Consider the following 22652-nt stretch of genomic DNA (forward strand, 5'->3'; position numbering starts at 1 on the left):
AAGGAGCAAATCCTTCTAACATATTTGTGGGCAGAGGGGGCTATTTCAGGCAGAGTGGTCTTGAACAGTGAAGCTGTGTAATCAGGTATGGAAATAACTATAATAAACGTTATAGTCAAGAGGCCACTGCACATTTGTTGCTAACAACCAAAAGGCTCTTGTCAACACGCTCATTTCCAAAGACAACAGAACCCTTGGTACTCACTAAACTATGATTTTTTCTGTCAGATTCCTATGTCTCCTAACAGCTTTGGAGTGAGGGGACAATAGCTGTTTCTGGACCATCACTAATATTTGTAGGAAACTATAGTGTATTTTCATGAAGGTGGGGTTTCAAGATGGGTTTGGTGTAATTTAACCTTGCTTGTTTGTAAAATTCCAGAATACTTAACATCTGACATTTCTGAGGAATAAAATAGCTTGTACAAAACGTGGCAGAAATACCTTAATTCACCTGTTCTATCAGTTGGAGAATATTTGTCAGAGAGAAGAAGGTCAAAGACCAGTGATGTTCTTTCATGGTTTGGCCTTGATTATGCATCCGGGACTGTGGGTTGGTTGATGCCACCACCCAATTAATCAGACGACCAATGAAGAGGAAAATAACTTGTGGGATGGAGTAAGTGGAAGCGCTGATGAGTAAAATCTTGTTATCCTTCAAGGTATAACTTAAATTTCCCCCTTGTCCATGCAATTGTCACATCTTTCAGAGTTCTATCTCAGAACTCTCAAAGTAGTTAATATCATTACCATGTAGTTGGCCAGCACTATTGATTCACTGTGTTACATTAGCTTTTCCTCCCCCATGTACAGGTTCATGGATCCATGTACGTCTTTTTGCATACAGATGTGGTTAAGCGATGACATCTCTCACAGCATTTAATAAAAGGCTTTGCAAACAACAGCCTGAGAGAAATGATGGCTATTAGGCATTTTTCACTTCAGTCCTCCTTGGAAAGATTATTTTGGTGATCCTCTAAGTTTCTGCAACTGTACCTATAGTTGGTCACAAATATGCATTTCAGTTTGACGAGGCACATGGGTTTCTAACCAGGTTTTCATGCACTACTAGTTAAAGAAGCGATATAAGCATTAGCAATGAGCCTCTAGGAACAAAAAGGGAATTCTGACTAAATGCTTTGATATTTATATGTTATACAGGTTCCTAAAGTGAAAACAAAAATATTTTCAAAATAGTTCAGATTTAAGCACATTTTCCCACTGTCTTATAAACCAAAATGATGTAGTCAGAAGACTATTTATTAGGCATTATATAAACTGTGTAATGTATATTATCTTAGGTTCTTGTGGAAATTTAAAAAAATTCTATGAGATGGGTAGTCATAGATATTGTAGAAGAGAAACCAAATATAAAGAAAGTAGCTTATCCAAGGAGGTATAAGTGAAATAGGAGAAGAGGGATTCAAAGTCACATGTGTACTGGGAACGTTTTTCCATATTTTGAATTGAAGTATGATGAATCATGTTTGTAATCAAGTGTCTCCTGTCTCCATAGAGGGAGTCTATAGAAGGATAATATATCAGGTTTATAATCAATACGACTGTGTCATCTTCTTTCCCTGTCTCCACTGAGGGAGTCTATAGAAGGATAATGTATCAAGTTTATAATCAATAAAAGGGTGTCATTTCCTGTTTTCCTGTCTCCATAGAGGGATTCTATACAAGGATAATGAATTAGGTGTGTAATAAATAAGTGTCGTCTCCTGTCTCCTTTGTCTGTTGTTGACAGTCTCCTATGACTCCTGTCTCCTGAATTGCCTGTCTACTGTTGCCTGTGCCTCCTGTCTCGTGTATCCTGTCTATATACACCGATTCTAGAGAAGGATACTAAATCAGGTTTGTAATCAACATGGCTCCTGTTACCTGTCTACAAAGAGGGATTCTATAGAAGGATAATGAATCAGGTTTCTAATAAATAAGTTTCCTATCTCCACAGAGGTATTCTATAGACGCATAATGAATCAGGTTTGTAATCAATAAAAGTGTCTCCTGTATCCTATCTCCATAGAGGGATTCTAAGGAAGGAAAATGAATCAGATTTGTAATCAATAAGTCTCCTCTCTTCTGTATCCATTGAGCATTTCTATAGCAGGACAATGAATGAAGTTTGTACACAACAAGCTTCCTGTCTCCATAGAGGGTTTCTACAGAAGGATAATGAATGAGGTTTGCAATCCCTAAGTCTCCTGTCTCCAGAGATGGATGCAAGAGAAGGATACTGGATCAGGTGTGTAATCCTTAAACCTCCTGTCTCCTGGGATGCTAGAGAAGGATACTGCAACAGGTTCACAGTCCCCAAGTCTCCTGTGATGATGCTAGAGAAGGATACTGTATCAGACTTGCCATCCCTAAGTCTTCTGAGATGATGCAGGAGAAGGATACTGCATGAGTTTTACCATCTTTAAGTCATCTCAGTCTCCTGTCTCCTGAAATGATGCTAGAGAAGGATACTGTATAACGTTTGTAATGCCTAAGTCTCCTGTCTCCTGAGACAATGCTAGAGAAGGATACAACATCAGGTTGGCAGTCCCTAAGTCTCAGAGACGATGGGAGAGGATAGTGCATGAGGTTTGCCATCCCTTAGGCATCTCCTCTCTCCTGAGATGATGCTAGAGAAGGGATACTGCATGAGGTTTGTAATCCCTAAGTATCCTGTGATGCTAGAAAAGAATATGGCATTAGGTTGGCAGTCCCCCAATCTCCTGAGACGATGCTAAAGAAGGATACTGCATGAGGTTTGCAATCCCTAAGTCTCCAGTGATGCTAGAGAAGGATATGGCATCACCTTGGCAGTCCCCAAGTCTCCTGCCATCTCCCATTAGAGCTAGTATCTTACTTCCCTAACCAGGAGTCAAACCCATATCCCTTGCCTTTGGAGGCAAAGTCCTAACCAATCTACCAGCTAGCAGCTCCCAAACCCTTAGCTTCTCTTTCCCTTCTTTGTCTCTGAACTTAACCTTGGTCAAAAGAGGTTAAGAATGCCTTCAGGTAAAAGAACAGAGCAAGTTGATTCTTTAAGAACACACAAGAGTTCTAAACAGAGAGCTTCAGAGGACGACTAGTGAGAGAGCAAAGTACATGGAGGATGCAGATCGACTAGCTGAAGTGACTTCTCACATGACCTCACAGATCACTTACCATATAAGTTATTTCTTGAGGGATGGCTCGATTTTTCCCTCTAACAGGTATACATTAAACTCCTCGCTTTGGACCACACTTATAAGCTGTAAAAACTGCTTGCTAAATCAATGTTGAAGAGTCAAATGATATTTGGGATCCGAGGTTTTTAAGAACTGTTGAACTTACATAGCTACCAATGTGTTAACAGTATGTGGCCCAAATCTATGCATGACAGTACTCCTATAACCCCTGTTATAACTCCTGTTCATACTGTTATCTTACTTTCTACAATTATCTACACTTCAAAATTAACTCTGCTTGATAATGATCTAGAGTCAACACTCTCCCAAGATGCATACTGATCTTGCTCTAACTCCTGTGCATGAATGTACTGAGAAAAATATGTCTTAAATATATATGTACATAATACACAAAAGCATAGTTGAATACCTGTGAACACTTATAAAGCATTTGGTCAAGTTTTACTTCTCATTTCTATTCTAACAGAAAGCAATCTACAGTGACTGAGCTGCCATACATTAATTATCTTTGAAAATACGCATGAAACTACAGAATTCCCCCAAGAGAACAAAAGAAACTATCCATTTATTTGGCTGAGAACAAAAGGCAAACATCCTTCATGTGCTGCTGACAGAACAAAACTCTACCGGGAAGAGAACTTAACTTCAGAAGAAAAAGCCCAGACAGGCAACATGGCCCCCCGTCCCCACCCAATACATCCTAGTAGATCCTACTTACCGTTGGGATCGCCGTGGTGCAGCTGACCCTTCTGAGCCGCCTCTGCATCAGGTCATGCTCCATACCATTAACTTCTGACTTCAAGCGCTCTAGCTCCTCTTTCTCAAGTTTCAATTGCTTTGCTAACCTCTCCATCCTTGCTCGCTGATGTAACAGCAAAGCTATAGCATTACAGACAAAGTCATTGCAGAAAATAACACTGAACAAGTGACAGGGACATCTGTACATGCATGGCTAATGTATGAAATACCCATAAAGACCCCGGTCATTCAACTTCAGTTGACATTTATTCTAAAGTTTGGCTAATGTGATTTGGCCTTCCTGTGTGCTTTAATTCGGATCTGGTTCCTTCTGCCAACATAATATCATCTATACATTCCTACTCTTCTATTGTCCTTAGTTTCCCTAAGATTCTCTTCAACGATCCCTGGGTGTCATTTCACATATACTGAAAGAATAGTCAATTCTCCCCTATCTTTTAACAAACTTTTAAGACACTTTCTTCTCAATGTATGGCAAAACCAATACAGTATTGTAAAGTAAAATAAAGTAAAAATAAATATTTAACAACAACAACAACAAAAAAGATACTTTCTTCTCTTTATACTGAGTTAGATCCACTGTGAACTACTCAAATAATGTTCTTCATTACCAACCCTACTTCCCATAAACACACAATACTTAAAACTTCCTCACCCCCTTCAGTCCATCCGCTTAAAAAATATTCTAATTTTTCCCTGTGATAAGCTTTAGGCCACCCTCTATGAGTTGCTTTTTCCTACTCTGTAGTTGGCGTTTTGGACCATGTTGATTTCACTGGCCTATGATTTTCTCCTGATGAATGCACTTCTTAACATACAGTCTTTGAAGGCACTCTTATCATACTGCATTTTTCTATTTTAAAGTAAAATCTGTAGATGATTTTGAAGCACTAACCCCATTCTTAATAGTAATGTTACTGCCAAATATTTAATACATAGTACATTAATTAAACACCTAATATAAATTATTTACTTTTGAGTAGGAGATTGCCATCACCCCACAAAGACATGTCATATAAAAGGACTGAAATTACCTTGTGTATAGGCATAGTCATCAGATCCAGAACTGGAACTTCTCTGATACTTATGGCTTCCCTTTTCTCCCCCAGAGCCTGGTATCACTGAAATGGGCTGAATAGGTTCTGGGGCTGCAGAACGTTCTTCTTGGTCCACTAAATTTAACAGATTTTCAGTCGTGGCTCGGCCTACAGTGATTTTAAAAACGGTCGTTGGGTTTGGTATCATCCGAGGAGATGGTGATGGAGCACAAGAAGGTCCAGTGGGCTGTGTATATGTAATATATACAGGATTGACAGTAAACGGAGGTTTCGGTTGACTGGAGATCCCTCTGGAAGGAGAACTTGACGGTGGCGTGGTGGCTGTGTACAATGAGTGCTGATTCCGTGGAGATGGCTGGTTACTGATAGGGGAAGGACTCCTATTCATGGCTGTTCCAGATCTCTGAGAGGGTTCGACTGTAATTTCTATCTTCTTCATGGATCCTTTGGGTAAGCTAGATGTTGTATATGGGAGATAGGCTACCGAATGGCTTCCCTGTTTCTGATAGCCAGGAGGTCCTTGTTGATATGGATGGGGTGGCGTTGTTGAAGGACTAGGTGGCATAAAGACATGAGAACTGGGGTGGCCTAACGGAGACGGCTGTACTTGGTGCTGAGGAGAGCTGAAGGGTGAAGGACATTGAGAAGGAGGTGGTGAATGGTAAGCAGGTTGAGGGATCTGCTGTTGTTTGGGAGAATACTGAGAAGGTGGATAGTTTTGTTGATGTGGATACACAGGTAAAGGACGCTGGCTATAATGAGGCACTGGGCCTTGTGGTGAGGACTGCCACGGCGTATTCTGAGGAGTCTGTCTTCCTGATGAACTCTGAGATGTCTGTCTAATATAAATAGAACCAGGAGACCCATACAGATTGCTCGGAATTTGTGGAAGAATTTGTAAAGCTCTTGGTACAGTCTGTCCAGAAGGGAGGTTTTGGGATACTGTAACAGTAATTGGATTGGTACTATACCGAGGTATGTGCATGTAGGAAGGAGGTGGCGGCGGTGGTGGTGAAGGCCCTTGCATAGCAGATGGAGTCATTCCTGTTTGCATGGAAGATGGCTGTTGAGGTGGCTGTGAAGGAGGAGTAGCTGCACTTCTGTTCTGTTCATTCATAAAAAAAGGATTGTAGTTGGGAGTAGCAGCGACAACAGCTGGAGCTGAGTGTGGTTCCTGAACTAAACATATCAGCTGTTTACCTGCTGCATGCTGTGGATCAATATGTCCATCACTTGAGCTATGTACCAGCGTTCGACCGCCATTAAGCTGCACGCCATCTCCTGGGTGGTAGCTACTAGGAGAATGAATACCCAGGTTAATATGCAAAAGGCGGTTTCTATTCATCCTGTTGTCATCTGGACTATGGTATTCCATATATAAGTATTTGCTACTCTCCTGGGAAAGGGCTCGGCAACAGGCTTCCAGATTGTTGTTATTCTAGGGGAAAAAAAATGGTACACAGAACATTGGGAACATTAACAGATCCTAATAGTGGAACTGAAGCTTTGCCACAGATTTATGAAAACACAATTGTCAGAAAATAAGTAGACAATAGTATTTTTACACACAAAAAGCTTCACGGTCATTGATCCTGAAAGGCAGATCCCAAACCATTCATATTATTTTACAGACATTTAGCTCACATAACAAGTACTACCGCTACTGCTACTGCTACAGAAATGTACAGTACCTACTAATGAACCTTGTGACTCAACCCCAACTTTTCTGACTCCAAATCCAGGACTCATCTTACACTTGTTGCATCTCAACAAATTACAATGTTGGGCTAATCTTGGATTCACCACACTTGCTGTAATCTACAAGTATAAGTCATATCCATTATTAATATTTACACTGATACACAGGAAAATAACCACGCGTTAGTTTTCAAAAGGCAAACAAACCCCAAAGTGAAAAAAATAACAATAAAACTCCTAAAGATTCAAAACAGTAACAATTCTCAAGCAGCCTATACTTTTTATTTCACCACAGTTATCCCTATATCACTTCAACTGTTTTATTATGAAAGATTAAGTTAACAGAAGCAATCAGTAAAAAAAAAAAAATTCACTCTTTCAATTATGTTTCTAAGAGTCTGCCAAACTTACAGTAATTTAACACAAAACCCACCCAGTCTTGACTGCCTTAATGAAATTCATTCACATTCCCACAGTCTCAAACGTTTTTACTTACTCAAAAGTAGCTTGGTAAACTTTCAAAGTTTCAATTTTTAGAATTACATACACACACAAAGATGGTAAATAACAAACTGCCATTTCAGATGTTCAATCAACAGCAATAAAGCAGTATTCCATTAACCAATAGAATTCAGAACTATTGTATTAGTCTAAAACACATTTATTCATGGCCTTTGAAGTAATCTGTTAAAGTTTCTCAATTATCATGACCATCTCTGTATTTCATAAATATATATACAAATATGCACATATACACATATTACTGTACTTTAGGGAGAAGTACATTTTATCAAAAGCAATAAAAGCAAACACTTCACTTCTGCTGAGAACTGAATACAGCTAAATAAAAAGCATGACATAAAATGCTTTAATTTTAGAGGGAGAACTCTTAGGGTTTACTGACTCCAACTCAACTCATTCCCAGATGAAAAAAGACATGCCTGGGAAGTTCCAAGACTTGACAAGAGGTACTTAACTAGTTAGCTGGAGAGCCAGTTCTAGATTCTTCAATTCTGGACACCCAGTGCTCTTTCCACTGTCATACAGTAATTTCAGGGGCTATTGTACGATGCCAAAAGTACATTGCTATACTGAAACTTTAGGGAGTGAAAGAAAATTCAGTCAAGCAAACCTGTGTGAGATGAATTCTCGGAAATACAACAAATTGGCTTTATCAAAATGCCACAGTAACTTTTCTCCTTTGCCTTCTATAAACCTTTTGATACTAAAATTCAAATACTTTTTATATTACCCAAGCCAAGGAAAAAACAAATTGTTGACATTGAAAAAGAAAAGATTTACGTTTGGGCTTTTTCTTATCCTGCTTTAAATCATGCTGATCAAGGGCGGAGAGGACACAGATATTAAGATAGAAGATAGATATTGTTAGATATTCAGTGAATTTGGAGCCAAAAGATTCAAACTGGTTGCTGACTAGACAATGCCACTGACAGATACATGAAGGGAAGAAAAAAAGGGAGAAAATAAAATAGCTCCTTCAAGGTTTGTACAAATCTATGGATTAAAAGGAGAACAAAATCTAGAATTTTATTTGAAATCTAAAGCAGTTACAGCCACTTCACTATTTGATATTTTTTATCAATTACCCTAAAATTTCATGTTTTCTACACTGAATTAGTTTCCACAAAAAAAAAGAACAAAATTCTAATGATACAAAGTTGGAAGTAGTCAGCCTATTCATACACATGTCTACAAGTGACAGGCTGAGTATATTTTCTTAGGAAGAAAAATTTAAAACCATAAATATAGTTAAGTGTTTTCTTTATGGAAATATTTTAATAATAACACCACAACAGATTCAAACATTGTATCAGACCTGCTAAATGTTTTAAAAAGAAAAAAAAGAATAAAAAATTTATTAAAAACCAATACAGTAAAGTAAAATAAAGTAAAAATAAAAATTAAAAAAAAATGATAATCTGTTTAGCCAGACAAAGAGGTCAGAACTTTTAAGAAAACATATATGAACACTCCTGAAAGGACTGAAGCAATAAGGCATCATATCCCACAAAACTGATCCTCCGTTGGGGGATGACAGCCTAGAGGGATCCTTTAACGTTTGTATATTAAATTCAAACTACTGGAGAAAGAGGGAGGGACGGAAGAAGGAATATGTTTAGAGTTTGGGATAAAACAGATAAACAAGGACCTACTGTATAGCACAGGGAACTATCTTTTATTCAACATCTTTAATAACTTATAATGGAAAAGAATCTGAAAAACAAGGGAGATATATATATATATATATATATATACATTCAGCCACTCAGTTGTGTCCGACTCTTTACAACCCCATGGACTGCAGTACGCCAGGCATCCCTGTCCATCACCAACTCCTGAAGCTTGCTCAAACTCATGTCCATTGAGTCAGTGATGCCATCCAACCATCTCATCCTCTGTCATCCCCTTCTCCTCCCACCTTCAATCTTTCCCAGAATCAGGGTTTTTTCCAATGAGTCAGTTCTTCACGTCAGGTGGCCAAAGTATTGGAGCTTCAGCTTCAGCATCAGTCCTTCCAATGAATATTCAGGATGGATTTCCTTTAGGATGGACTGGCTGGATCTCCTTGCAGTCCAAGGGACTCTCAAGAGTCTTATCCAACACCACAGTTCAAAAGCATCAATTCTTCTGCACTCAGCTTTCTTTATAGTCCAACTCTCACATCCATACATGACTACTGGAAAAACCGTAACTTTGACTAGATGGACCTTTGTCAGCAAAGTAATGTCTCTGCTTTTTAATACGCTGTCTACAACGGTCATAGCTTTTCTTCCAAGAGGCAAGCGTCTTTTAATTTCCTGGCTGCAGTCACCACCTGCAGTGATTTTGGAGTCCAGAAAAATAAAGTCTGTCACTGTTTCCCCATCTATTTACCATGAAGTGATGGGACTGGGTGTCATGATCTTAGTATTCTGAATGTTGAGCTTTAAGCCAACTTTCTCTCTCCTCAAGAGGCTCTTTAATTCCTCTTCGCTTTCTGCCATAAGGGTGGTGTCATCTGCATAGCTGAGGTCACTGATATTTCTCCTGGCAATCTTGATTCCAGCTTCTACTTCATCCAGCCCGGCATTTCACATCATGTATTCTGCATATAAGTTAAATAAGCAGGGTGACAATATACAGCCTTGACGTACTCCTTTTCCTATTTGGAACCAGTCTGTTGTTCCATTTCCAGTTCTAACTGTTGCTTCTTGACCTGCATATAGACTTCTCAGGAGGCAGGTCAGGTGGTCTGGTTTCCCATATCTTGAAGAATTTTCCAGTTTGTGGTGATCCACACAGTCAAAGGCTTTGGCATAGTCAATAAAGCAAAAGTAGATGTTTTTTTTTTTTGGGGGGGGGGGAACTCTTGTGCTTTTTTGATGATCCAATGGATACTGGCAATTTGATCTCTGGTTCCTCTGCCTTTTCTAAATCTAGCTTGAACATTTGGAAGTTCATGGTTCATGTACTGCTGAAGCTTGGCTTGGAGAATTTCGAGCATTACTTTCCTGGCATGTGAGATGAGTGCAACTGTGTGGTAGTTTGAACATTTTTTGGCATTGCCTTTCTTTGGGATTGGAATGAAAGCTGACCTTTTCTAGCCCTGTGGACACTGCTGAGTTTTCCAAATTTGCTGGCATATTGAGTGCAGCACTTTCACAGCATCATCTTTTAGGATTTGAAATAGCTCAACTGGAATTCCATCGCCTCCACTAGCTTTGTTAACAGTGATGCTTCCTAAGGTCCACTTGACTTTGGATTCCTGGATGTCTGGCTCTAGGTGAGTCACCACACCATCGCAGTCATCTGGGTCGTGAAGATCTATTTTGTACAGTTCTTTGGTGTATTCTTGTCATCTCTTCTTAATATCTTCTGCTTCTCTTAGGTCCATACCATTTCTGACTTTAATTGTGCCTATCTTTGCATGAAATGTTCCCTTGGTATCACTAATTTTCTTGATGCGATCTCTAGTCTTTCCCATTCTATTGTTTTCCTCTATTTTTTGCACTGATCACTGAGGAAGGCTTTATATATGTGTGTGTTTATATATATAAAAGCTGTATCATTTTTCTGTACACCCGAAAGTAACACAACATTGTAAATCAACTGTACTATAATTAAAGGGGAAAAAAAGGTAAACTACTGTATCTTATATATATTACCCACAGACAGAAATTTTCCAGAGAGAGTAGGTGATAAGTCTCCATACTGATAAACAACTGTAATCCCAGATGAAGAAAAGACTAAAAAACTGACGACAATGTAAGTTATCAATACATCTTTACTGAGCTGAGTTAAAGTTCCATTCTTTCAACTTAGTAAGATGAAAACAAGCCATGAGGAGACTACAGATAATAAAGGGCTAAATTAAATTATATTAAAAAAGCAAGGTCAGACCTAGGTGGGGCCCTAGGTAAGTTAGGAAACTGACGGCTAGGAAGTGGCTTACACTACAAGGATTTCACTCCAGAAACCAAAATGGGGCTGAAGAGTGGAAATTCACACTGGAATTCTATGTGTGAGAAAATAAAGACAAGCTCTAACACAAAAACAAGATCTATTAGAAGGGCTTGCAAACAAAGGAAGCACCTCTGTTACCACCACTGATCTGGGAGTCTCTAGCCTCAAATAACCTCAGCTACATCTAGGTTTATATTATATCCCGGGCAACTCACACTGTAAGGGAGAGCTTGCAGATCATATCCAGTAAGGTGGAATTTGAACTGGTTGAGTAAGGAAATTCAGGGGGGAGGGTAGAACTGCTGCTCTCAAAGCTCAACCAACTCGGGAAATGCTACAGCCCCAAACACACTGAGATTCTGTGAAGGATGATGCAAAACTCAACAGGTGGAGCATTAGATCTGTTTCTCTACTGCCCCTTGAGTGGAAAGACACGTTCTATCAGAGATGAAAGATTCATTTCAATAGAAGACAATAAGACAAAACTAACACAATTAAAGAAAGAAGTCATACTTAAAATTAGATATTAGTGAGCATTTATCAACTAGAAAAACAGGGAAAAAAAACGGCGAGGGGCAAGAATGCTCTAAAAACTTCAAAAAATAGGCTTAAAAAGGTATATGGTCTATGAAGTTATAACGATAATCTTACAATTCAAAATTCAGTTCTAATGACTTTGGGACTGATGACACAAAGCTCAAAATGTAAGAAGTGAAATGCATAAAAACTCTTTTCTTCTTTTTGCTACATGCCTTTGTTCTTTTCTCTACATCACTGGTTGTCAATGGGAAAGATTTTGCCTCCTGTGGAACATGGAGATTTTGTCTACCATGTAAACATTTTTGGTTGTCACAAGTGCAGGGATACTAATGGCATTTAGCGGGTCCTAAACATCCTACAATGCACCAGGCAGATCCCTACAACAGACACTATATCTAGCCCACAATCTCGACCGTGCCATGGTTGAGAAATCCTCCTCTAGATGTCTCCCAACATAAACAAGAAAACTGAGTTCTCACTACAATACAAAGCCAGCTCTAATAAGGAAAACTGTCATGTAATATCACTATCGTTGGCGGGTAATCTACCTGTAACATGCACTGAGACACCACACCCTCTGGAATCTCAGGGAAACGTTGTCGGAGGTCATGGAGAACCTGCATATCAAGCTGTGGACTGCTTTGCGCCATGCCAGAGCAAACGGAGGTCAAGTTTCTCTTAGGAAATGGATGCTAACCGGCCTTCCAATAGTAATGGTCTTCCAATACTGCAGTCATTTTCTATTAAAAAAATTAAAGTATGGTTAGATTTATTCACATATTTTACTTTATTCCAAAAGAAACCATCAATACCATAAAATAGAGAGATCTACATATTCTAAGTATACCAGATTCTACAGTTGAGACATTGACAAATTCTACTTAGCCAAAGATTTTTCTGATGTAATATATAGCTAATTACTGGTTTCAAAACAGTAACAACAAAAAAGTCCCCAAACTTCAGTTCCATTTTAATAGTTAAAAACTGAAAAAAGCAGCAGCTACATTAAAAAATATAGAGTATTACTGTTTGGGGACCATATTTTTCCAAGTCTTGACAAGTCCTACTTACATATCATCACTCATGGTTTCCTAAGGCCTATGACATGTCACTCCTCTAAAGGGGGTTAATCATTTTGAGTGTCTGAAGTAATACAATCAGGCAACAGGAATTGATAATAACACCACAAATCAAACACGTCCTGTTTGCCTTACATTCTTCCTGTACTTTGAAGTCAAAAGGTTTGAATTTGCAGTTTGAGTAAAGGAAAGTCAATGTCTAAATGAAACTACTGAACAAACAAACATGGACATGTAGAATCCTTTGTTTTCAAAGACAATGCTGGTGGCCCGTCAGTAGCCCGACGTGCCCAGCTATGCTCTCACCTAGTTATGGTGCAACTGGCACAGGTGCTAAGATGCCAGGATTTGAGGGCACACTTTGAGGAGAGGCAAGTGACCCCCAATCTCACTGGTACAAGTCAAGTTAGGCACCCATGTAGTAAAGGCAACTCATGAACTTAATAATGAAATCATAAATCAAGTGGCACCATCAAATATCATTAACGGATCCCTTTTTTAGTCTCTGTTTTCCATTTTTATAAGGGGAAAACTGTTCAGTGTATACCACACAATCTCACAGTATTTCTGCTATGATCACTCATGATAGGGTTAAACATTTCTAGCACTAAGAAGCATCTTCCTAAGATGCATGGAAATCTGTCTCTTGCACACAGGTTCCCCCTGAACTTTAAATAATACCATTGTCTGGGGCACTATAGAAACTACAGAGAATATTTTACAACTTTAAAATGCTAAAGGAAAATACTGAATTACTTTTGCTGATTTATAATAAGTATATAATTAAATACCATGAATTATCCTTCGACTAAAAAGAAATAAATTTAAGAAAAAAGGAGAAAAAAAATACCATGTAAACTCTAATTTGACCTTAATTATAAGCAGTGACCTTCATTTTGCATGCAATCTGTTGACTTTTACTGGGCATCAAGCCCTCTATTTTCTTCCTTCTAAGCCAAGACTGTCAAGAGTAATCTACACTCTTTGTATCTATGAGGTGACAACAAAACCCTATGTGTAAGACTCTGCCTAACCATAGGTAAAAATAGCTATTAGGACCACTTTAATGACGTCCAACATCAACATGGAGGCTAGTGAACCTAAAAATACACAAATATAGGAAAAGAATACAGATACAGATAACACATACATGCACAGATTTAGGCTTTCTGGCCTCCCTATGCAATTCTGCTCCCTGCAGTAAGTCTGCTCTAATCTGGCTCAAACCACTGTTCACTGAAACTGTCTCTGCATCATCTTTCCACTGCTAAATCCAGATGATATATCTTCTGGATTCTATAGCCCCTAACCTTTGCAGCATCTGACACTACTGATCAAACCTTTTTTTTTTTTTTCCTTGGGCTCTATAACATCACAATAGCCTGTTTTCCACCCATCTTTCCTATCACATTAATGCTTGCCTGGATTTTGCCCTCTTCTCATTCTACATCTTTGTGCCCAGTAATGGCACCCACTACTAATGTTTCAAAACATTGAAAGGTGATGGTTACCAAATTGCTATCTTAAGTACCATGTGAGCTTCCTCTAGGACTCTAGACATGGAGTTTACTGCTTACACACAGCACCACCTGGATATTTGCAAAGATATTAGCCAGTATGTAAAAAAAAGAACTCCTGACCACAATCCTTGCCCAAACAGTGTTCTATAAATACTACTACTATTCAGTTAACATAACTAGAAACCAGAGTGTGCTCCTTGACTTCCCATTCTTGCACAACCAACTAAACAGAAATAGTAAATCTAATGGGTGATGGTATATACTCTGGTTCTGCCATTTAGTAGTATCTATGAAAGAGACTCCAGCTTTATGCCTTTAAAGCTTCATATTTAAATTGGAAATAGTTGGGGGGTTGTAGCAAAATTTAAATACCAAACAGTAATAAGTCAGGAAGCATTAGTTACTATTATTTAGGGCATGTCTGAATACTGTTCTCATCAACATTACACCAGCAACTTCCTGCTGCTCTTCCTGTCTCAGGTCTTGCCTTCTCCCACATCATAGCCAGAATATCTGTTTTCTACTCTCAACCAAACAGAAAAGCTATGTGTGATCCTGTGCTTGGCTGTCCCACACTGCCTCCTCTCAGGGCATTAGCCCATGATATTCCATCTGCCTGAGTTGCTATTCTATCTTCCTCCCTCTTCAATGCTTTTCCAAGCCATACTGATGCTGCAAAAGTCAGTATTGGTGGCTCTTCCTCCTCCAAAGAGGCTTCCATTGACAACCACCCTCCCCCAACTTAGTCCTGCTGCTATAACTCTCCTCCTCCTACACTGGGCTATAGGATCCTCCACTACACTCCCACAGCAGGCTGTGCTAATTCTCACAGGAGAGCCAAACACAGTATACTGAAACCACAAGTATATGAAGTTCTTGCATATGGAAGTGTAGCTCCACCTAGAATGTGTTATTCCAGAGAGAGGGGAAGTACTCAAATGATGATTGGAGCTGGTTATAAGGAACTGAGTCAGCTTAAAAAGGTTCCCACTGGCCAACTCTGTGACAATTTGAGCACCAATAATGGAAAATAATGAATTATAGACCTGTATGAAAGAAGAACCCATGAGTCCTAATACGTAAGAGTTACATAGCCCAATAGTAAACAGTTAAATACACACATGCACAAATAAAAGGAGAAAGGAGGGCTTTTGCTTACAGTGGAATCCAACTGGTAAATATGTGCAGGAAGCGCTGGAGCTGGAGAAATCATTTTGCAGCCATCACAGTACAGACTACTTCAAGAAATCACCAATGGATGCTGCACCTAAGGGGAAATTTGGATTAAGTTAGGCTATATTAATGGTCTTAAAGTGTCTCCCCAGAGAACTGCTTATTAGCTAGCTGCAAGGGGGACATTTACCTATACAATGGAGAAACTGAACAACATCTCAGGTAATCAAAATTAACATCACCAATGAGGGACAGATGGACAGCATACACCACCAGATATGATACCCCGAGAAGAATATATCACTTTCTAATATTCCAGCTAGGAATACATCATCTAAAACTATTCATGAAAAATAGACAAATCCAAAATGAGAAACATGCTATTAAAAATAAAACCCAGGGAGTGAGAAGGTGAGAATGTCATGTTAAAAAAGTGCCAATGTCCTAAGAGACAAAGGCTAGAAAAAATCAAAGATTAAAGAAAATACTAGAACCATGACAACTAAATGTCCTATCGGATCCCAGACTGTATCCTATAGTAAATGGAGAAAATGTTATAAAAGAAATGAATGGATCAATGGATAAAACTGAAATGTGGACAATACATCAGGAAAAGTATTCTACCAATGTCAAGGCTGTATATTGTCACCCTGCTTATTTAACTTATATGCAGAGTACATCATGAGAAACGTTGGGCTGGATGAAGCACAAGCTGGAATCAAGACTGCCGGGAGAAATATTAATAACCTCTGATATGCAGATGACACCACCCTTATGGCAGAAAGTGAAGAACTAAAGCACCTCTTGATGAAAGTGAAAGAGGAGAGTGAAAAAGTTGGCTTAAAGCTCAACATTCAGAAAACGAAGATCATGGCATCCAGTCCCATCACTTCATGGAAAATAGATGGAGAAACAGTGGAAACAGTGTCAGACTTTATTTTTTGGGGCTCCAGAATCACTGCAGATGGTGACTGCAGCCATGAAATAAAAGGATACTTACTCCTTGAAAGAAAAGCTATGACCAACCTAGACAGCATATTAAAAAGCAGAGACATTACTTTGCCAACAAAGGTCCATCTAGTGAAGGCTATGGTTTTTTCAGCAGTCATGTATGGATGTGAGAGTTGGACTATAAAGAAAGCTGAGTGCCAAAGAATTGATGCTTTTGAACTGTGGTGTTGGAGAAGACTCTTGAGAGTCCCTTGGACTGCAAGGAGATCCAGCCAGTCCATCGTAAAGGAAATCCATCCTGAATGTTCACTGGAAGGATGTTGAAGCTGAAACTCCAATACTTTGGCCACCTGATGTGAAGAGCTGACTCATTGGAAAAGACCCTGATGCTGGGAAAGATTGAAGGTGAGAGGAGAAGGGGATGACAGAGGATGAGATGGTTGGATGGCATCACTGACTCAACAAACATGAGTTCGAGTAAACTCTGGGAGTTGGTGATGGACAGGGATGCCTGGCGTGCTGCAGTCCATGGGCTCGCAAAGAGTCGGACACAACTGAGCGACTGAACTGAATAAATTTACTGACTTGATAATTGTGCTGTGGTTATATACAAGAGTATCCCTATTTTTAGGAACTAGGCAATTAGGAGTAAAGCACATGACATAAACATCTTACTTTCAAATGCTCTGTGAAAAAAAATCCAACATATGTCTATATCTGCATATACACATCATGCATGCACACACATGTACAGAGAGGGAGCAAGTTAGGAAGCACACAGGGAAAGGACATAAAACAATATGGCAGAGGAGGAAGACCCTGAGCTCACCTCTTCTCATGGGCACACTGAAATCACAACTATTTACAGAGCAACTATTGATGAGAGAGTCAACAATCTACCAGAAAAGATCTACAACTAAAGATATAAAGAAGGAATCACACAGATGAGTAGAAGAGATAGTCGCAGTACACTCAAGACCCAAAACCCTGGGTGGGCAATCCACAAACAGGAGGATCATTACAACTGCAGAGGTTCTCCCCAAGTAGCAAGGGATATGAGCCCCATATGAGGCTCCCCAGCTCTGGTGTGCTGCAGCAGGAAGACAAGCCCACAGAATATTTGGCTTTGACAGTTCTCACCTTCAGAAGAACCAAGGGCAGTGGAAAAGAGAGACTCCACTCTCTAAAGTCACACATAAAATCTCACAAGCTCCCATAAACCATGACAGAAAAAGAAACTGGGAAGGAGCCTGGGTCAGTCACACCCACCGACCTTAGAGACTCTCCCAGAGGAAACTGGTGGCCACCATTTTGGGAAGTTTCTTCTATTATATACACACTTGGGGCTGGATATGCCATTTTGGAATCCTCTATCTAGCTTATAAGCCTCCAGATCCCACTCTGTCCCTTCCACCAGTCTATAGGCACCAGCACACGTCTCAGGCTAAGCAACTAGGTGGGACCAGCCCCACCTACCAGCAGAGCAGCAGTACCCACAAGACCCACCAAGTCCCATCCCCACCCACCACCAGGCCCATACCAGCTCTGAGACACCTTCAGTCCATCAGACAGCCACCCCGGGGTCCACCCCACTCACCAGTGGGCCAGCATCAGCTTTGAACACCACGGAACCCACAGCCAGTCGAGTGCAGAACCGACTCTAATAACTAGCAGGCCAACACAAGAGCAGGGAACCCCAGCCCCATAACTACCCACCCTTGAACATGGGTCTGTCTACACCAGTGAGCCAGCACTAGCCCGAGGACACCTGGCATTCCACAGCCAGTTGCCTCCTGACCCAGCCCACCCAGCCAATGTCTGCACAAAGCAGGGCCTGGTGCCCAACTAGACCAGGGCCCAGACACACCTACAAAACGACATAGTCAGCCTGCCAAAAGAGAAGGACCCATACAACCCACATAGGGGGCTCTCCCCAGAGAATATAGTTGATGACCAGAGGGGAGTGTGCTGCTAAAACATGTAGAATGTCTCCTACAAAAGGCCACTTTTCCAAGGCTAGAAAATATAACCGATCTACCAGATACACAGAAATAAAAATGGCAAATTAGAAACACTGAGTCAACAGAGTAACATGCTCCAATCAAAGGAACAAGATAAAACCTAGAAAGAAGAACTAAATGAAGTGGAAATAAACCTAATAAAGAATTCAAGGCAATAAACTACAGTTGATCAAAGAATTAAGAGAAGAATGAACACAGTGCGAAGTTTAACAGTTAGAATACATAATGAAGAACCGAACAGAAATGAAGACTATAGTAAGTGAAATGAAAATTACCCTAGAAGGAATCAACAGTAAACTAAATGACACAGAGGAATGAATCAGCAAGCTGAAGAGCAGATAACGGAAATCACTGAGCTGACCAAATGTAAAAAAAAAAAAAAAAAAAAAAGACATGACAACAGTTGAAAAGGACCTCTAAGATACTGTCAAGTATACTAACATTCAACTTATAAACGTCCCAGAAGTATAAAGAAAGTCAAAGTGAAGTCACTCAGTCATGTCCAACTCTTTGCGACCCCACCAGGCTCCTTCCGTCCATAGGATTTTCCAGGCAAGAGTGCTAGAGTGGATTGCCATTTGCTTCTCCAGGGGATCTTCCCGACCCAGGAATTGAACCTGGGTCTCCCACATTGCAGGCAGACACTTTACCGTCAGCCACTAGGGAAGCCCCCCAGAAGGATAAGGCAGAGGCAAAGGGGCACAGAACATATTTGAAGACATAATAGCTGAAAACTTCCTTAACCCAGGAAAGGAAATAGACATCCAGGTCTAGAAAGCAAAGACTCTCCAACTGACAAACTTAAAGAGGTCACACCCAGATTTAATGTAATTAAACTCACAAAAATTAAAGACAAGGACAGAATATTAAAAGCAGCAAGGAAAAAGGAAAAGCAGCAAGGATAAAGGAAAAGCAGCAAGGAAAAAGCAAGAAGTTACGTGTATGGAAACTTCAATAAAGCTATCAGCTGGGATTTTTTGGAGCTCTGCAGGCCAAAACCAAGTGGCATGATCTTTTTTAAAGTGAGGAAAGGGAAAAACCAACAACCAAGAATACTCTGACCAGCAAGCCTCTCATCCACGTTTGATGGAGAAATCAAAACTTCTACAGAGAGTTCAAAACTAGAAAGACTTCAATACTACTGAACCAGCTTTACAAGAAATGTTAAAGGGTCTTTCCTGACAGAAAGAAAAGGCCACATCTAGAAACATGAAAAATATGAAAGACAAAGCAGGATCAAAATGGCAGAGGAGTAGGACATGGATCTCACCTTCTTCAACAAATACATCAAAAATACACCTACATGAGGAATTATTATCACAGAACATCTACTCAATGCAGACAGGGCAAGAAAATTTCCATGTAACTAGACAGGACAAAAGGGAAAAGAAAAGAGAAATTCGGAGGGCTCTTGAGCCTGTAGGAGGGAGCTGTGAAAAAGAAAAAGTTCCTACACACTGGGAAGTTCTCTCAGAGGTAAGAAGATCATCTGGGACAGAAAGGGAGCTTCGGAGCCTCAGAGTACAGTGCAAAAACCAGTCTGTGGAGGGTAAAGCAGACTGAGGCCTGTCAAGATGTTTGGTCTGGACACCCAGCACTTTTCAGCCTGAGACACGTGTCCCCTGGGGCAGTCAGAGTCTGGGTGCTGAGGCTTGGGCTTTGGAGGTCAGAACTGGGCAGAGGACTGCGCTTGGCTGCGTGGAGATAGCCTGACAGAGCTAGGGGGTGGTGCACCACACCAAGGGAGTACTGGAAGAAGACTGAACCCACCACAGAGGAAGGTGCCCAGCACAGAGAGGGTGCACAAGGGAAGAGGAGGGATCGCCACAGTAGTTTCTTTCTCTGCATGTGCTCTCAGGCAACAGGGCACCACCTACACAAGCTCTGGTGTGGGCATGAGCTGCCACTGCCATCTCCCAAGGCAACAGAAATAAAAACAAAAAATAAACTGGGACCTTCCCTAGTGGTTCAGTGGCTAAGACTCCACATTCCCAAGGCAGGGGCCCCAGGTTCGATCTCTGGTCAAGGAACTAGATTCCACATGCAGCAATTAAGTGGTTGTATGCCACAACTAAAGAGCCTTCATGCTGCAATGAAGATTGAAGATCACTGCAACTAAGACCCAGCACAGCCAAATAGGTATTTTTAAAATAATAAATAAAAATAAACAAATAGGACCTAATCAAGTTTACAGAAACAATACAAAATTGAAAAGACAACCTATGGAATGGGAAAAAATACTTGCAAATGATGCAATGGACAAGGGCTTCATCTCCAAAACATAGAAACAGTTCATATAACTCAACAGCACAAGAACCAACCCAATCAGAAAAAAAGCAGAAGACCTTAACTGACATTTCTCCAAAGAAGACATATAGATGGCCAGTATGCCCATAAAAAGATGCTCCACATCATTTATTATTAGAGAAGCACAAATGAAAACTACAATGAGGTACCACGCCACACGAGTGAGCATGGCCATTATTAAAAAGTCTACAAAGAACAAATACTGGAAAGGGTGTGGAGAAAGGGGACTCTCCGACACTACTGGTAGGAATATAAGTTAGTGCAGCCACTGTGAAAAACAGTATGGTGATTCTTTACCAAACGAAAAATAAAATTAGCATATGATCCAGAAACCCCACTCCCAGGCATATACCCAGACAAAACTGTAATTCAAAAAGATACACACACCCCTATGTTCACAGCAGCACTATTCCCAATAGCCAAGACATGGAAACAACCTAGGTGTCCATCAACAGACAAATGGATAAAGAAGACCTGTTACATATAAAAAATGGACTACTACTCAGCCATAAAAAAGAACGAAACGATACCATTTGCAGTGACATGAATCCAACTACAGATTATCATACTAACTGAAATAAGTCAGAAAGAGTAAGACAGATACCATATGATATCACTTAGACATGGAATCTAAAATATGGCACAAATGAACCTATCCACAAAATAAGAAGAGACTCAAACACAGAATACAGGCCCATGGCTGTCAAGGGGGAATGGGGGAGGGAGAGGGATGAGCTGAGAGTTAGGGGTTAGTAGATGCAAACTATTACACTGAAAGTGAAAGTCACTCAGTTGTGTCCAACTCTTTGTGATCCCATGGACTGTATAGTCCATGAAATTCTCCAGGCCAGAATACTGGAGTGGGTGGCCATTCCCTTCTCCAGGGGATCCTTCCAACCCAGGAACCAAACCCCCAGGTCTTCTGCATTGCAGTCAGATTCTTTACCAGCTGAGCCACAAGGGAAGCCCAAGAATACGGGAGTGGGTAGCCTATTCTTTCTCCAGTGGATCTTCCTGGCCCAGGAATCGAACCAGGGTCTCCTGAATTGCTGCCAGATTCTTTAACAACTGAGCTATCAGGGAAGCCCAAACTATTACATTGAGAATGGATAAACAACTCTATTCTATCATACTATATAGCACAGGGAACTATATCTAATCTCTAGGGATAAACCATAATGAAAAAGAATATAAAAAAGAATGTATATATGCTTATAACTGAATCACTGTGCTGTACAGCAGAAATTAGCACAACATTGTAGATCAACTATTCTTCAATAAAAAATTATGAAAATAAAAAGTTCATTAGTAAAGGCAAATGCATAGTTAAGATAGCAAATCAATCAAGTACAAAACTAGTAGGAAGTTCATAAGACAAAAGCAGTAGAATCATCTATAGCTTCATTAAGGGATACAAAAACAAAAAGATATAAAATACTATGCCAAAAACAGTAATTATAGGGGGACTGGAGTAAAAATAAAGGTTGATATAATGCATTTGAAGTAAGAGATCAGCAACTTGAAACAATCATGTATATATATAGATGACTACATATAAACCTCATGATAATCACAAACCAAAAAATTTGCAATAGAGAAGAAAAAAGAGAAAGGAATCTAAACATAACACTAAATTTAGTCATCAAAGTGGAAGAGAAAAAAAGAAACAACAACAAAAACAGAAAAACAGCCCCCAAACAACTTAAAAAGTGGCAATAATTATATATCAATAACTATCAATAATTACTTTAGGACTTCCCTGGGAGTCCGTCCAATAATTAAGAATATGCCTGCCCGTGTAGGGGACACAGGTTCCATCCCTGGTCTGGGAAAATTCCACATGCCATGGAGCAAACAAACCCATGCACCACAGTGACTGAGCCTGTGCTCTAGAGCCCAT

At 40.0% G+C, this 22652-nt stretch overlaps 1 protein-coding gene and 1 long non-coding RNA gene across 6 annotated transcripts in view; one reads left to right on the plus strand and one right to left on the minus strand.

The window, feature by feature from the left end:
- Positions 1-22652, minus strand: part of TAB3 (TGF-beta activated kinase 1 (MAP3K7) binding protein 3) — a 92601-nt gene that overhangs the window by 23251 nt on the left and 46698 nt on the right. For all 5 annotated transcript variants that reach the window (XM_070291479.1, XM_070291483.1, XM_070291480.1 and 2 more), the window contains 4 exons: positions 15460-15567; positions 12250-12441; positions 4976-6437; positions 3901-4061 (listed from right to left, as the gene is read on the minus strand). In XM_070291479.1, the coding sequence (XP_070147580.1) occupies positions 3901-4061; positions 4976-6437; positions 12250-12351 (1725 nt within the window). In that variant the 5' untranslated portion in view covers positions 12352-12441; positions 15460-15567. The remainder of the gene's footprint in view (positions 1-3900; positions 4062-4975; positions 6438-12249; positions 12442-15459; positions 15568-22652) is intronic.
- Positions 3019-4486, plus strand: LOC138930963 (uncharacterized). The gene is made up of 2 exons (XR_011446310.1): positions 3019-3206; positions 3649-4486. It is a non-coding gene; the product is annotated as an uncharacterized lncRNA (long non-coding RNA).

This window comes from Ovis canadensis, chromosome X (assembly GCF_042477335.2).
Source record: "Ovis canadensis isolate MfBH-ARS-UI-01 breed Bighorn chromosome X, ARS-UI_OviCan_v2, whole genome shotgun sequence".
Classification (NCBI taxonomy): Eukaryota; Metazoa; Chordata; class Mammalia; order Artiodactyla; family Bovidae; genus Ovis; species Ovis canadensis.